Raw genomic sequence first — 15392 nt, 5'->3', positions numbered from 1 at the left:
CTGAAATCTTTGTCGCTAATGCCCCCTGTGTCCTGTAATCGAAAGCATCTACATTGTCTTAAAGCTTTCTGATAGAATGCGCAACTTCGGAATCTCCGGTGTCTGACAAAAGTCCGCGGTTAGAAGTCTTGAATGCTCGTTGCGAATTCCACATGTTCCTTCACAGCACAATCACATATTGTTCATGTCGTCATTTTCGTTCACATTACACGCTCCATGGCATTACATGGCATTACATAGCGTTCCGCCGCAGCGTGTGTCGCTCCTGTCAACCCTGTTTGACTTTTCAATGATATAACACCGATGCTCGATTACGATTACAATTGCAAGGATTCTAACACGTGGTCAATCTCCTCATTCGCTGTTGACCCTTCTTATCCATTTGCTCTTCCGTATCTTCAATTTCTTTACTATATTTACTTCAATTTCTAGATTGATTTTTCTTTAATTTCGCATGGCTTATGATGCATTTTCTTTCTATTAATATACCAAGTGATTGGTACAATTTCGAATGTTCCTATGTATGCGTGTTTTCAGATGTTCTGGAACGCATTATATATGATTTTTGGACTCTATGTCACTTCAACTCTACGAATATTTACTTATGACCATTATAGATCTTCCAAACTTTATTCCGAGATCTACATATTGCAATGAGTGATGGGATACATATATATAAATATTCTCTTGATAATGAGATGTAGTATACATACATATCCTATACATATAGCACATATAGTAGCTAGCTTAAAATATAAATTTCTTTTAACAACAGAATAAAATATTTTAATAATAAAATATTAACAATAGAATTTCAATATTTTGAAATTTAATAATACAAAAGGTAATGCATATGGTAAACTATCTAAAAATGATAGCTTCATTCATTTAAAACATTGAATCAAAAATACATATGTTATTGTTTCACATTAATGAAAGAAAGTACACTTCTATGTGTTAATGAGACAAGAAATTGAGATTTTAAATGGTACAGGCGAAAAAGGAGATAAAGCAGAAGAAATAAAATTACCAACATCTAGTAAATCTTCATCTCAACACACACAAAATGATTCAAAATTGCAGAAAGAAATGGAAACTTGTTTCAGTTTTGACGAGGTAAACAAATTTGATTTTTTATCATCTTCATGAATTGCCATTTACAGGCATTATTTATTATGACGTGAATTTGTTGTAATATTTTAGGAAGAAGAGAAAGGAGAAACCAATGGTAATATAGATATATTGCAGACAATTTTATAATAAGAAAAATGAATGCGTGGAGATCTCTATAATAGTCAAATGTTTTATCTGTTTCACAGTAACACTGTACTATAAGTACTGTTTAATATTATTTAAAGACTCTGTGAATAGCTCTGTGAATGGAGCCAATTTTCGGGGCCAGTGTGGTCCATACGCATAGTACAAGAACATTTTTTGTCACTAGTACATTATAACAAAATATTTTCATTGAATGATGCTGGTTATTGTTGGTTATTGTTACTGAAATGACAAAACAAAGCAAGGCTACAATGTATATAAATATTTACCATTACACTTCATTCCATGGATGAATATTATATTCTATAAGTATTTAGGGGAAAAGCGATAATATTAATGATGTCAGTCTAGTTTTGTGTTGTTGAATATGAATGATATCTGTATATATACATGAATGTATATAATAAGGAATTCATAATGCAATAGAAAAAAATTAGAAATTTTTCATTGACCTCAAAGATATAGTAATTTACCTTCCTTGTAATTTGTAATTTAATATCACAAATTATTTAATATCAATTCTTTTATTTAAATAGCTCATTAATACTTTCAATTGATTAATAAAACAATTATAGAAAGATTTTTTTATGTTATATACACAATACAATTCTTGGTATCAAATTCATATAATATAGCACGCGTAAATATTTCATTCACAATAATTTTATAAAATGTGTTAATAAACTGTACTATTTTATGAAAACAGTTTATTACTTAATCATATACTTTTTATAAAAATCATGGAATTCTATTATTATAATATTACATTTATTATTTAAGTTGCTAATTTACACTTACCAAATAGTGTATTTATACACAATAAGTGTCCAGCATGTTCACGCTATTAGTTCTTGACGTGTTTCTCTTAAACGATGAGTATGAAAAAAGAAAATGAGAAAGTAAAAAGATAAATAATTCAAAGTGACAAACTATGTATTCATGATAATATCATTTTGCAAATGTAAAGGTGCATATGTATTTTGCTGTTAGTCGTCTCTGCGAAAAATAGTATTAGAGTAATATCGTCTAAAAATAATTAATTTAGAAGATATTCTAACTTTAATTTTGTGGAATTTATCATACGTAAGACAAACAAAACATAAACACAAAAGTACTGTGTTTCGTTTTCCCTTGTTTTCATATGATATTCTACAAAATTAAAGTTCAAATATCTTTTAAACTAATCAATTTTCGACCGTATTATCCTAATACTTTTTTTTTCATAGAATGATGAGAGATTTCGATATGTATAAAACAAAAGAAGGTTTCCATTTAAAAAAATAGTTCATCTGCAAAATGTACATACATATTACGAAAGTGATTGAAAGTCGATATTTTTTGTACCTTATGCTTACATCATTAAAATTACCTCCATTACATCATTAAAATTATGCAAAAATTGTAATATTTCAATTTGTAAAAACAAAATATGTGCCAATTGTTTGAAGAGATTTTAACAATGCATCTAACAAATATTCGATTAATTACAGCATACATATGTATGTATATAATATTTTAATATCCAACATACAAAAGAAAACAATGGTGACGTTATCATTGTATATGTATTTTGCTCATCAAAGTACGTCAGTTACTAACCATTTAGGAAAAAATAACAATATTTCATATAAGTAAATAGGTGTTGGTCTCATCACTAAGATTTTTAGTTTCTCTTCTCTCTTAGCTACTTTCATATGGCATTAGATATTTTTTTCTTTCATAAAGTCTAAGTATCTTCACTCGCAAGTATGAGATCGTTAAAATCTCGATTTTATCAAGCTGCGTTTACCAATAGCATCGTATTATTAAATAAACCGTGGCATGCTCAAACATGAAAACCGGATGCATAGAAAAATGAAGACATTAATTGGTAAGATCGGGTAAGATCTAGATAAGTTTAATGTCCGGAAGTACCTAAAACGACAATCGTCCGGCGCCTCAGTGCGCAGTTACCAACGCGCAGTATTTGAACATTCGTAGTTCGATCGGCCATATTGTCCTCCGGATCATATACAACGCCCTCACACGAACGTTTTCGACTTTACGAGGTTAACGAATATTTGGAGATTTTGTGTTGTAAGTGAACTTAGCATAACGTGAAAACACGATTCTGTATGAAGAAAGACGGTTTTTAGTGGCATTTGAAGAGACCTGTGCCAGCCAGTCGCGAGCTAAACGCAAAAGATTGGTAAGTTATATCCAGCACGCAGCAGAACAGATAGTACAGCCTTCCGTTGCGTCCTCTACATTGATGACAGCGCCGACGGTGATAATTTTCTGAAATTTTTGTTGTTAATGCCCCCTGTGTCCTGTGATCGAAAGCATCCGCGTTGTCTTTAAGCTTTCCGACAGAATGCGCAACTTCGGAACTTCCGATGTCTGACGAAAGTCTACGGTTTGAAAACCGTGGAGGCCTGCTACGAATTTCCACATGCTCCTTAAGCGCGCAATCACATTTTGCCCATGTCATCATCCTCGTTCGCATTACCCGCTTCGCGAGTTACATGGCATTTCGCGGCAGCGTGTATCGCACCTATCTTTCAATCTTGTTTGACTTTTCAATGATATAACACTGATCCTCGATTACGAGGATTCCAACGCATGATGAATTGAATCACTTTCGATCCCTGTCATTCATTCGCTCTTTCGTATCTTCAATTTCTTTACCTCAATGTATTGATTTTCCTTTAATTTTGCACGATTCATGATTCATGACGTCTTGTGCTTTCCCACCGATAGACTAGTGTTGATCCCATATTTCGGCTATTTCCGAATATTCTTATGTATTCACGTGTTTTCGGATGTACTCGAATGCAAAACCACTTACACTTATGGATTCTTGCGACACGAATATTGTCATATTTCATTTGTATGATGTTTGGTCTTTATAGCGTTCCGATAATAATTCGATAACTATTTAAATGATCTCATATCCTTAATGATATTTATTTATATAGATATTTGAAGTTTTTTATTTCGAGAACTTTATGTTGCACGGTGTATTTTTTAATTTTCAAGTCATAAGTGATTGAATATATACATAAATACTCTCTTATCAATTAGATGTAGTATATATGTGTATACATATAGTATTATGTTTTTTAGAATGATTGTGTAGTTAGCTTAAATTACAACTTTTTTTTAACATAGAGACCTATTGAAAATTTAATTGCAAATACATATTTAATTTTAAGTTTTTTTGCTAAAATAATTAATAATATAAGGTAAACTGTATAAAAGTAATAGCTTTATTTATTTAAACCATAGAATAAAAAATACATTTATTGTTGTTTTAGACTAATGAGAGAAAGTACACTTTTATGAGTTAATGATTTGATCATGACAAGTAATGTAACAACGATTAAGTTAGAAGAGGAGCAAGAATCTGTAACAGAGATACAGACTTACTTAGAAACATTTAATAAAGAAATAGAAGGAGGTCAAGGAGAGCAATTACAGCATGTACAGCGTTAGTATTTACAAATAAATTTTCTATATCTTTTACAAAAGGCGTACCTTATTAAAACTTTCTATTATAGTGCAACAAGTGGAAGGATTGTCAGGTGGTGAAGAGGGTGGAACTTACTTTGTTGATCAATCTGGTCAATATTACTACCAAGCAAACAATGATGAAACACCTGTGATGACACAGGTACAAATCCAAGAAGTAGAAGAAGCAGATGTACAAAATGAAGAAGAAACACTTGAAGAAGAAGAATTCCATGAAATTGGAGAATTAGAAAATGTTGATGGTGATGAAGATGTAAGCAAAATCATCTTTGTTCATGGAGTGCCATGGTTATGTCATTACTATGAAAATATACTGTGTTTTATAGGGGCAGGTAGTTAGTAATGGAAATAATGAGGTTGTAATCAATTCTGGAGATCCGTATCAAACAGTTACTATTGTACCATCTGATACTAATCCTGCTGAAGTCAGTTATGTACTAATAGTTCAACAACCAGATGATGAGGATAAGGAAAGCAGACTGGTAGAGCAAGAGGGAACTGAAGGTGAAGAAGGAAAAGGAGAACAAGATCTTACAGTTTATGACTTTGAAGATAATGAAGATAATGAAGTACCTGTGGAATCAGAAGTAGAAGATGACAAAACTAAGATTGTAAAAATTTTACCTAAAAAGTCCCAAACTGTTACTCAAGCTCATATGTGTAATTACTGTAACTACACAAGTCCGAAACGGTAATTTTTTTTAGTTTATATTAAATTATACCATAATCAAAATTTAATTAACTTGTAAACAATTTCTTAATCTGCATATGATATAGATATCTGCTATCACGACATATGAAATCACATTCTGAGGAAAGGCCACATAAATGTAGCGTTTGTGAAAGAGGATTTAAAACTCTGGCCTCGCTTCAAAATCATGTTAATACACATACTGGGACCAAGCCACATCGTTGTAAATTTTGTGAAAGTGCATTCACAACTTCTGGTATGAAATATTTATAGACATTTTCTTCCTTGCTTTTTCGATAATAATTTGCCCTCCTATTATTAAACAAATAAAAAATATTGGAATGCAGAGGCACAATAATTATTACAGTATTAAATTTATAGGTGAACTTGTTAGACATGTTCGATATAGACACACCCATGAAAAGCCACATAAATGTCCTGAATGTGACTATGCATCTGTTGAATTGTCTAAACTCCATCGTCATATTCGGTGTCATACAGGCGAACGTCCATATCAGGTATATTGTATACTTATACCTTAAAAAGTGTTAATTACGACCATAAAATTATTATTACATTACAGTGTCCGCATTGTACATATGCAAGTCCTGATACTTTCAAGCTAAAACGCCATTTGCGCATACATACGGGAGAAAAACCATACGAGTGTGATTTTTGTCAAGCAAGATTTACCCAGTCTAACAGCTTAAAAGCTCACAAATTGATACATAACGGTACGTTGATACTTTACACGTTAAAAGTTGTAAATTTTGTTATGTAATTTTTTGCTATTCTGTTTATGATAATATATGTTATAGTTGGGAACAAGCCAGTCTTTCAATGTGAATTATGTCCAGTAACTTGTAGGAGAAAAACAGATCTCAGAATTCATGTACAAAAATTACACACCTCTGATAAACCTCTGAAATGTAAACGCTGTGGAAAATCATTCCCAGATAGGTATGTGGGGAAAACTGGGCTTTTATATATTCCAAACATAAAATATATAATGTATTTTACCATTCTAGATATAGCTACAAACTGCATAGTAAAACTCACGAAGGGGAAAAGTGTTATAAATGTGATTTATGCCCATATGCTTCTATATCCGAGCGCCATCTCGAAAGCCACATGTTAATTCATACTGACCAAAAACCATATCATTGTGATCATTGCTTTCAATCATTCAGACAGAAACAACTTCTTAAACGGCATTGTAACTTGTATCACAATCCTTCTTATGTTCCTCCTGCACCTCAAGAGAAGTCACATCAATGCCCTGAATGTGAACGATCGTTCAGGTACGTAATATTTGTTGTGCACATATTACGTAAAAATACAGAGGAAAATACAGTTTTATGCATATAAGTTTTGCTATTTAGGCATAAGGGAAACCTAATTCGACATATGGCTGTGCATGACCCAGAGTCATCCATTCAAGAAAAGCAACAAGCATTGAAGATGGGAAGACAGAAAAAGATTCAAATAATAGACGGGCAAAGAGTAGAGGTCATGACAGGTGATTTAGCTACTAAGCTTAAAGATTATGAAGAAGAAGATGAAGATGATGTGATGGCAGTCGAGGGAAGTGATGGTCAGCAATATGTTGTATTGGAGGTTATACAACTAGCTGACAATCAAGGAACTGATCAAGTATGTGTTATAAGCAATGCTAAAAGCATATTAGTTCATAATGTTTATGTACACATTTGTATATAAAATATAATTTTTTCATTCTTGTTTAGCAAATGGCTGTTGTAGCTAACGAAGATGGAGATTTATTGATGCAAGATCCTTTGAGTCAAGAAAGTGGGATTGTAACTGGTAAAATCGAGGGAGGAGATGAAGTAAAAGAAGAAGATATAGAAATAGATGAGTTGAAAATGGAATCAGAAACGTGTACTAAATCTTTGTCGAGGAACATGCAAAGCGATCCAAAATTACAGAAAGAAATGGAAACATGTTTTGGTTTTGACGAGGTAAGTAAATTTTATTTTTTATGGTCTTTATGATTTACCATTTAAAGGCATGATTAATTATGACGTGAATTTGTTATATTTATTCAGGAAGAGGAGGAAGAAGAAGAAGCCAATGGTAATATAAATATATTGCAGACAATTTCTTAATAAAAAAAATGAATGTGAGGAAATCTATTTATGTAATAGTCAAATGTCTTATCTTTCTCGCAGTAACAGTGTATGTACTGTGAGTGCTGTTTAATATTATTTAAAGACTCTGTGAATAGCTCCAATGGAGCCAATTTTCGGATCCAGCGTGGTCTATACGAATAGTACAAGAACATCCTTTGCCATTAGTGAGTTAGACATACGTAATAGTTTATGAAGAAACAGTTTTGTGGTTTAGTAATATATAAAGTGAATGTACAATTATATTAGTTGTGTAAGAAAGTAATGATAAATTTTTACTCGGTAATATACACGCGTTGCCAATTTACGGTCATTACTTTCGTATACACCTAATTATAATTTTAAATCATTTTCTGTCAAATTTGTGCTTTGAAAATTTTAAATCAGCGAAACCTTTGCAGATAAGATCGGATATATCATTAATATAGATTGATCTAATATTTTTAAATCAATCATTTAATAAATGTTAACAGAAAAACATAGAATGTAGCAAAGTGTTGACATTGGGTGATTCGTTCATTGTTGATATATGGTTAATGGAACTGAAATTGCAGAATCATGCGAGGCTCCAATGTATATACATACTTGCCATTATATTTCATTTTATAGATAAACATCGTATTCGATAAATAATTAGAGGGAATATAAGTGGCAAATTTAACGATCGATCGAGTTTTGTGTTATTTAATATGAATGATGTCTGCATATTTATAGGAATGTACATAAGTAATATATAATGCAACAAAAAAAAAATTAGAAATTTTTCATTGACTTGAGAGATGTTACATTTGTGATTGTATAGGTGTATTTTATAGTAATAATACACGGTCTTTCTGTGAATAAGTAGAATGAATATTAATGATATACTGTTAACGATTATGATTATAAGATCAAGTGTTTTGCGGATATAAGATAAAGTATGAATGACATAAAGTAATTTGAAGTTAAATGTAATCTTATAATTATTATAATTATAATAATTTTTTATTTCTCTTTTATTAATTACATTCTCTTCAAAACATAGAGTTTTTAGAATGCACCTTTTTTTCACGTTGTGGAAAACCACATGTCGTAACCATTATAGCAAAACATGAATATACTAATAAGAAAATAGTACGTATGTTTGTAAACAAGGGCAAAACTTTTAAACAATTGAGACATTTTGCGTTTTGTTGACAGATTAGATTATTATAGTTTTTTGATCGCGTAGCATTCATAAAACGACAATTTCCTATCAATCCAATATCAAAAGAAATTGACATTGTAAAATCCTTGTAAAATTGTATATACAATAGTATATACAATTGTAAATGAGCAGTTGCTAATTTTGTGCTATTCAAATCGGAGCACTATCGTACAATATCCCAAAGAAAAAGTGGTGTAGCATGTTCTCTATAATAAACATTTTATCTTCGACGATACTTGCGCACATTATTTCCGTCCATGAATTATCGTTTCGATATTTGTTAGAAATTCAATTATTCATTATACACATCATACCTATTACTCCGAGCAACGCGTATAAACGTTCTAACACAACCGTTATTTGCTTTGTATCCTGTAAATAATCGGTGAAACGTTTGCTCCCACCTTTAACGATATTAGGAAAAGCCGCACCCAACTGCACCCCCTACGGTCGTTAACCCTGTACATATATACGTATTATATCGTCTCGTTTATCAGGGTACATTTATAGAACACGCGATAGTCTACGGTTCATAAGAAGTGAATTCTTTTGTATTTACAATTACTACATTAAAAGCGAGTGATAACAAGTGAGGAAAAATACAACTATATATTGTTAATTAATCTAGAGTTGTACTAATTTCTAAGATACATATATATATATATATATATATATATATATAATATCTACTTCTGCGATCAATTTTTGACAATATACGTGTAATTTATGATTCGAGACATTATGCTAATTTTCCCTTTTTTACCCACTCGATAGTTCACGCCTTTCATTTGTATTCCTGATGCGTCCGTAGGACGTAATAATAATCTCTCTTTCAAAGGAATGTCGAATGAAAGCGGATGTAACAATACGTGTATATAATTTCGTGCGTGCAAACGATTCGCCTAACGTTGGCATATTTGCTGGTAGCGAGTGTTAACCCTGTTGTATATCCGCCTCAAACTGATAACAGTACCTTGATAGAGAAAGAAACAAATATGTAAAGTAAGTGAAGTATCATTACTCTTCCTTATGTACATGAATTTTGATTCTTCTAATATCTACGTTACATATTCCATACGTAATAATTAGGATAATGCAAAGTAAAATGTTAAACACGCGATGATACGTTTAATTAATCTTTTCTCAGCAGGGGCGGTTTATCCTTCCGCTAGGCTTACTATAAAAGACGAAAGACCGTAACGCGCTATACGATTTACGGTGACTCGTTTTCCACCAAAAGATAATCTCGACAGCGCATACATACTACTGTCGACAAACGAAACGGACACGGGGACAAATGGACGTGGCACAGGATACAGGCCCACGCGAATGCACTCTCTTCGCCTCCCACGGTCCTTCTTTTACACGATGGTATATATCGGTGGTTTCTACGCAGAAGAGCTTACTAACCACCTGAAAATTCATATCGGTGCGAGAATACATTTTGGTCCAACGACATCGTGCGACCAGTCTAGATCAGATATCTCAATCTCATGAAATCGATTTCGATGCAAAGTCTCGAAGATTTGCATCGCGAAGCCATTGTTAAATATATGAAAATTATTATAATATCGAATATGTACGATATAACATCAAGTTTACTGTTAATTCTACGGAGACGAACCTCTCTGTTTATTGTAAAATAGTTGTAAAAAAAGATGTCATTTAAAAGAATTGTTTAAACGAGAGGTTTAATTTTTGTAAGATATTTCGAACAGAAAAGAAAATAAACGAAAAATTGTCCTGGCACCACTTGCGTCATGTCTGATTCCATCACAGCGCATAAGATAAACCAGCGTGTCGGTGAACTCGTGTCGCGCATAATGCGGTTGCCTTTCCTTTATGCGTTTGCCCGCGTGCCGCAATAAAACGCGTGTGCATATATTATGCAGTTTCCTTTTCACGAGGACCACCTAGACGGCCCATGACCATGGACAATGATGACCTAACCGCGTTCGTCGCTGTGGGAATCCATGTGCTGCTCTCCGCCCGTATGCAACGTGAATCGAACGTTAGAATTCAATGAACAAACGAAACGTTCGAGACAGCGGCGGGGACGATGAATGAATAAAATATACGGTGCGATATTTTAGACTGGCAATCAACTTGTGTATTCTTCCATTGCGTTTCTATATATTTTCCAGAATTTTCAATTCTATAACGTGAAATAGATCTTCGCTTACCGATTGAAGATAGTGATCTAGCAGCTTATTAGTTAATCGAAAAGCGTGGATAAGTATCTTGATCTTTACTTTGCCGCAGAAATTCAAAATAAAATTGTAACAATGATGATTAATGGATATATATTTTTCAATAATTCGTTCGATTCGATATCTGGACAAGGATAGTATTTTTTAACAAACTTCTCAATTACGAATGAAAAAGAGAAAAGAGTGAAAGCCATCGCACGAAACCATTCGAAAATTAAAAAAGATTTTCGATATTTAGATATCTTGCTTAAAGTAAATATAACTCTGAAATCATTTTAAATGATGCCCAATGTTGAGTCACTTCGTTTTACGTCAGATCACATAACTAATTCCCTAATTAAAATATCAAGGATCGCGTGATATCGGTCGATGGTAGCCTGACTGGATTCTCGACGCGAGTATAATATAATCGTACAACTACAAGCGTTCGTATATACATTCGAAGATATTGAATGAATAAATAGGAAACGCTGGCGGCAGCATCGAACGTAGACACGTATATGTGTTTTCCCAGATCTCTTTACGAGCGTCGTTTTGCGTGACGAAGAGACCGCCTCGCGTGCGATTCCATGATAAGACGTGGAGCATATTAAGCACGCCCGTTTTGTTCTCCATGATCTACAAAACGCGTATTGTCCTGAGAAACGTCTACCGTTGTTTAAATCGACGAATCGTACGGCTCTGTTGCACGACGCGTTTATTCACGGAGATCACAGGTTAACGAGCGAAACCTTTTAAACCACAGGGTGTGTCGGTAACGAGGTAACCCTCACAAACGGGGTAATTCTCGGTATGAAAGTTTGTCGAAAATCTAGAGTCACTTTCTTTTACAAAGGAAAACTTTTGTTCGTGGGAAAATTGAATTTCTTTGCATAAGTACAATGAATATTAATCGATAGGTATTTAGATTTAAAATAAAGAGCAATACGCTTTCTATTTTAACTCCTTGTACATTAACGATTGTTATCGTGTTGTGGCGAAGCTTTTCCTATTTTGCCATTTGAGCTCGTTAAGTATGTCTTACGTACAGAGCGCATAACGTTGATTTATGAATTTGCGGGGAAAGGCAATCAGTTATAAGCGACTGAGAATGATTTCACCGAAATTCGTCGGCCGTCGTCTTTCGATCTCTGCTCCACATGTCGTGGAACTATATCAGAACAAGTACTTTAATTGCAGGATGTTGTTAGTCCATTGCGACGATTGGCCGCGTGAATGACTGCATCCACGAAGCGTGACCATGGACAGACACAGTTCCCTATAATGCGTACGCGATTAAGTACAAGATAGGCTCTTGCAAAAATTTATGACGATAATTACCTTACTCTATTTCCCGGCGTTCGTTCAGTTGCAAAATACACGCCCATTCACGAACACGTATATTGCACGTACACGTATGCAAGGACATATAAAGAAATTGGTGAAACACTCTGTCCTCTCACTGTCGTATTTCTTTCAATTATAATCGTTTCGCTTTCCACTTTTTTCCGTCCCTTTTACTGTACATACATATAAAATATGATCCTCGCGTGTCTTCCAAGAATTGATTTTCATGCTGCTTGCAACGTAAATTAATTAATGAAAGTGGTTTTATTTAAACCTCAACTTTGAAGGATGAAGTTAAGAAAACTTATACCGTTTCTTGTAGTATAATTGTACGATCGATATTATTCGTCTATAGAATATCGTGCACCCTGAAAGTTCTACCTCAACAAATTACCTCCTTGATGATCATCTATGTTCGTTCTTATACAATCCAAACAACGCCGTTAACAATTGCCAAGAACGCGATAAAAGTAGACAGTTAAATAAAATAGAAGCTAAAGTAACTTTTAACATTCGCGTTCGTTATTATTAGACTGCAAATGTTTAATGCAAATAGATAAATTACATTCGTTTCATTCGGCAAATATTACAACAACTGCTTTGGATATTTTACATATTTATTGCACGTTCGAAGCATTCTGTGCATTTTTGTATCTTGAAATTTCCATAAACTCGCGAACTTCTGCAGTCTAATTATTACAGAAAAGTTCAATGCATTATTTGAAGTTATAGCTCAATCGATTATGAAATTAATCGAATAATTATGAATCTTAATCCCTTTCTGTATCGGTCGGAAGGTTGATCCGCGCGAACGGAGGTAAAGACGTGGATGGACGGAGGAGTGTTGCGAATGCTCAAGTTTTATTGCACAATGAACGGCGACAGTTTACGATCTTCCGTAACGATCGTTGACTCCGCGGCAGGATATCTTTTCTCTAGGGCGGAAAGTCAGAGCGGAGCCAAGAGTCGGCTGGAAATCGCGTAACGAGAGACACGCGCGATAATAACCGCACATACGCGGGACAGTGATCGATATTTAGCTCAGGACAAAGCCGATGACGGCGAACCATGGCTCCGTCATCGGCGCGGTTGTCATTACGTAATTCGAATTACGCAAGGCTGCCACGCAGGATCGCGTCAGCTGTTGGAAGCACGCGTTTCCTTCGGGCTATTATATTCTGACAAACAATGCTCTTTCATTACACCGTGTGGAATTCATTCAGCTACCGCAGAAGCATCGGACGAAGGTATCAAGTACGCGAAACACTCGATACTTTGGGAGTGACGTGTAAGCTTCGTTCAAATTGGTAACTTTGACTTTATCCTCGTACAAGTTACATCGATCGTTTCAATTTAAATAACCCGACTTCAAGTAAATATCTAGAGTCACGTTTGGATTAGTTAAGTTACTTGAATTGAAGCTATTACTTGAGTTCGAGGAATTTGAAATCACTTTACCAACATGAAATTGTCATTTAATTAACTTGGAACGTTCTTTCAAGTTTCTTGCTTCGTATTTTGCAATAAGATAATTTTTTCGCGATTAGTTCGCACCTTTCCATCGTACATTGATCATTAAGGATCATTAAATTGGATTTAGTTTCTTCCGTGAGGCGTAGCAGCATCTTTTAGAACCAGGCTCCTTGCTATTCGGAGAAATATCCGCGTATTTCACTATGCTCCCTGTGCCAAAGAGCGTGGTAGTCATACCTATTGTCTAAGTTCGATTATGGTGAGGCTCACATCCGTTCTGAGTTAATTTACTCTTTGTGTTCCTTGCCTTCGATATGCTGTAAACCCATAATTAGACTCGGAGAAAACCGGTTATCGCTTAATTTCGTCGTCAACATGCATCGATATCCGCGAACCTGTGAACGTATAATCGAGAGCATCTGGTACTTTTAGTTAGAACCTGAACTATCAGCCAATCACATTTGTTGAGTAATATACCGTATGTGTTAATAGATAATTGCGACCGTCTGCCATCTGTCGATGACTTCCTCTTTCCTTTTATCTTCTCTGCTATTTTTACTTAACATTTTATCCTTGATACTCTACTTCAAACTTTCTGCATTCGATGTGAGATGGTTTTGATCATAAAATTCTATTTTTCTATCGTTGGAAAATTTCTTGAGTTTGAAGGAAATGTGAATAATTAATCGAGTCACAACTTCATTTTCTGCCATGGATGTCCTTAGGGCTGCAATAATATATAATGAATTTGTTATAATGGTAAATGCAGAGCGTTATTTCTTAAAAGATACCAAACCATCACTATGATTTTGAGCTAACCAAAAGGAAAATAAAGATTAAAGGTTAAATAAAAAGATAACAAAGAAAATTTACCTTAATCTTATCGTATACCATTCTTCACCGCTGACGCGACGTCCCACACCCTGCAAGCGAACCAAGATCCGGTCAAGGAATGCTCTGAATTATTAATGCGAAATCACGAGGCGAGATTCGGGATAGGTTGTGGACCCATATCACTTGTTTGCCTTTCGACAGGTCGATCCATATAAGAAGCGACGCTGGTGAACCGCCGCGTCGCGCCATGCGAAATTAAATGGATTCGTGGCCGACGTGCGTGAAACATAATCGCACCCACGAGCATCACCATAATCGGTTGTTATACAATGATTTACGAAAATATTTGAACATTTACCACAGAGAACACTTATGCATATATCGTGTATGTTAGGTAAAACGTTCTGAAATTTCATTAGTATATACATGTACAATAGATAGCTAGATCTCGCTACAGCGCTAATAGTACCAGGTATGTAAATATGAAACCGGAATTTTTGTATAGAAAATACACGTTTATTGTATGAAAATGATTAAAAATATTTTATTCGAAGTATTGCCCATCGCTAGCTATACATTTTTCCCACCTGTCTGGCAATTGGTGGATGCCACGCCAAAAAAACTGTCGCTCTTTTGAGGCAAACCAGTCGTCGAGCCATTTTCGTACATTTTCGTAAGAAGTGAAGTGCTGGTCAGAAAGTGCGTGTCCCATCGATGCAAATAAATAGTAATCGGAC

At 34.2% G+C, this 15392-nt stretch overlaps 1 protein-coding gene across 5 annotated transcripts; it reads left to right on the top strand.

Moving 5' to 3' along the window:
- Positions 1 to 3254: 3254 nt before the first annotated feature.
- Positions 3255 to 10533, top strand: LOC138178414 (transcriptional repressor CTCFL-like). 5 transcript variants are annotated; one of them, XM_069110240.1, is made up of 12 exons: positions 3255 to 3466; positions 4575 to 4747; positions 4818 to 5041; positions 5115 to 5479; positions 5566 to 5735; positions 5861 to 5997; positions 6063 to 6213; positions 6298 to 6439; positions 6508 to 6780; positions 6862 to 7132; positions 7225 to 7458; positions 7546 to 10533. In XM_069110240.1, the coding sequence occupies exons 2-12, from the start codon at positions 4618 to 4620 to the stop codon at positions 7603 to 7605; spliced, it is 2157 nt and encodes a 718-aa protein (XP_068966341.1). In that variant the 5' UTR covers positions 3255 to 3466; positions 4575 to 4617; the 3' UTR covers positions 7606 to 10533. The 5 variants fall into 5 exon arrangements, with proteins under 5 accessions (XP_068966341.1, XP_068966351.1, XP_068966368.1 ...); XM_069110250.1 differs by lacking the exon at positions 3255 to 3466 and adding an exon at positions 3568 to 4147; XM_069110267.1 differs by lacking the exon at positions 3255 to 3466 and adding an exon at positions 3576 to 3673.
- The last annotated feature ends 4859 nt before the right edge of the window (positions 10534 to 15392 follow it).

The sequence above is a fragment of the Bombus flavifrons genome, chromosome 1 (genome assembly GCF_040668555.2).
Source record: "Bombus flavifrons isolate JBK064 chromosome 1, iyBomFlav1_principal, whole genome shotgun sequence".
NCBI lineage: Eukaryota > Metazoa > Arthropoda > Insecta > Hymenoptera > Apidae > Bombus > Bombus flavifrons.
Note: the sequence above shows the minus strand (reverse complement) of the source record. Positions and strands in the feature narration are given on the sequence as shown.

Bases quoted from the DNA above. Each gene is read 5' to 3' on its own strand.
- LOC138178414 (XM_069110240.1), top strand. From the start codon at position 4,618: ATGACAAGTAATGTAACAACGATTAAGTTAGAAGAGGAGCAAGAATCT. The intron at 5,480-5,565 runs GTAATTTTTTTT...CATATGATATAG, and splicing joins AACTACACAAGTCCGAAACG to ATATCTGCTATCACGACATA. The intron at 5,998-6,062 runs GTATATTGTATA...ATTACATTACAG, and splicing joins CAGGCGAACGTCCATATCAG to TGTCCGCATTGTACATATGC.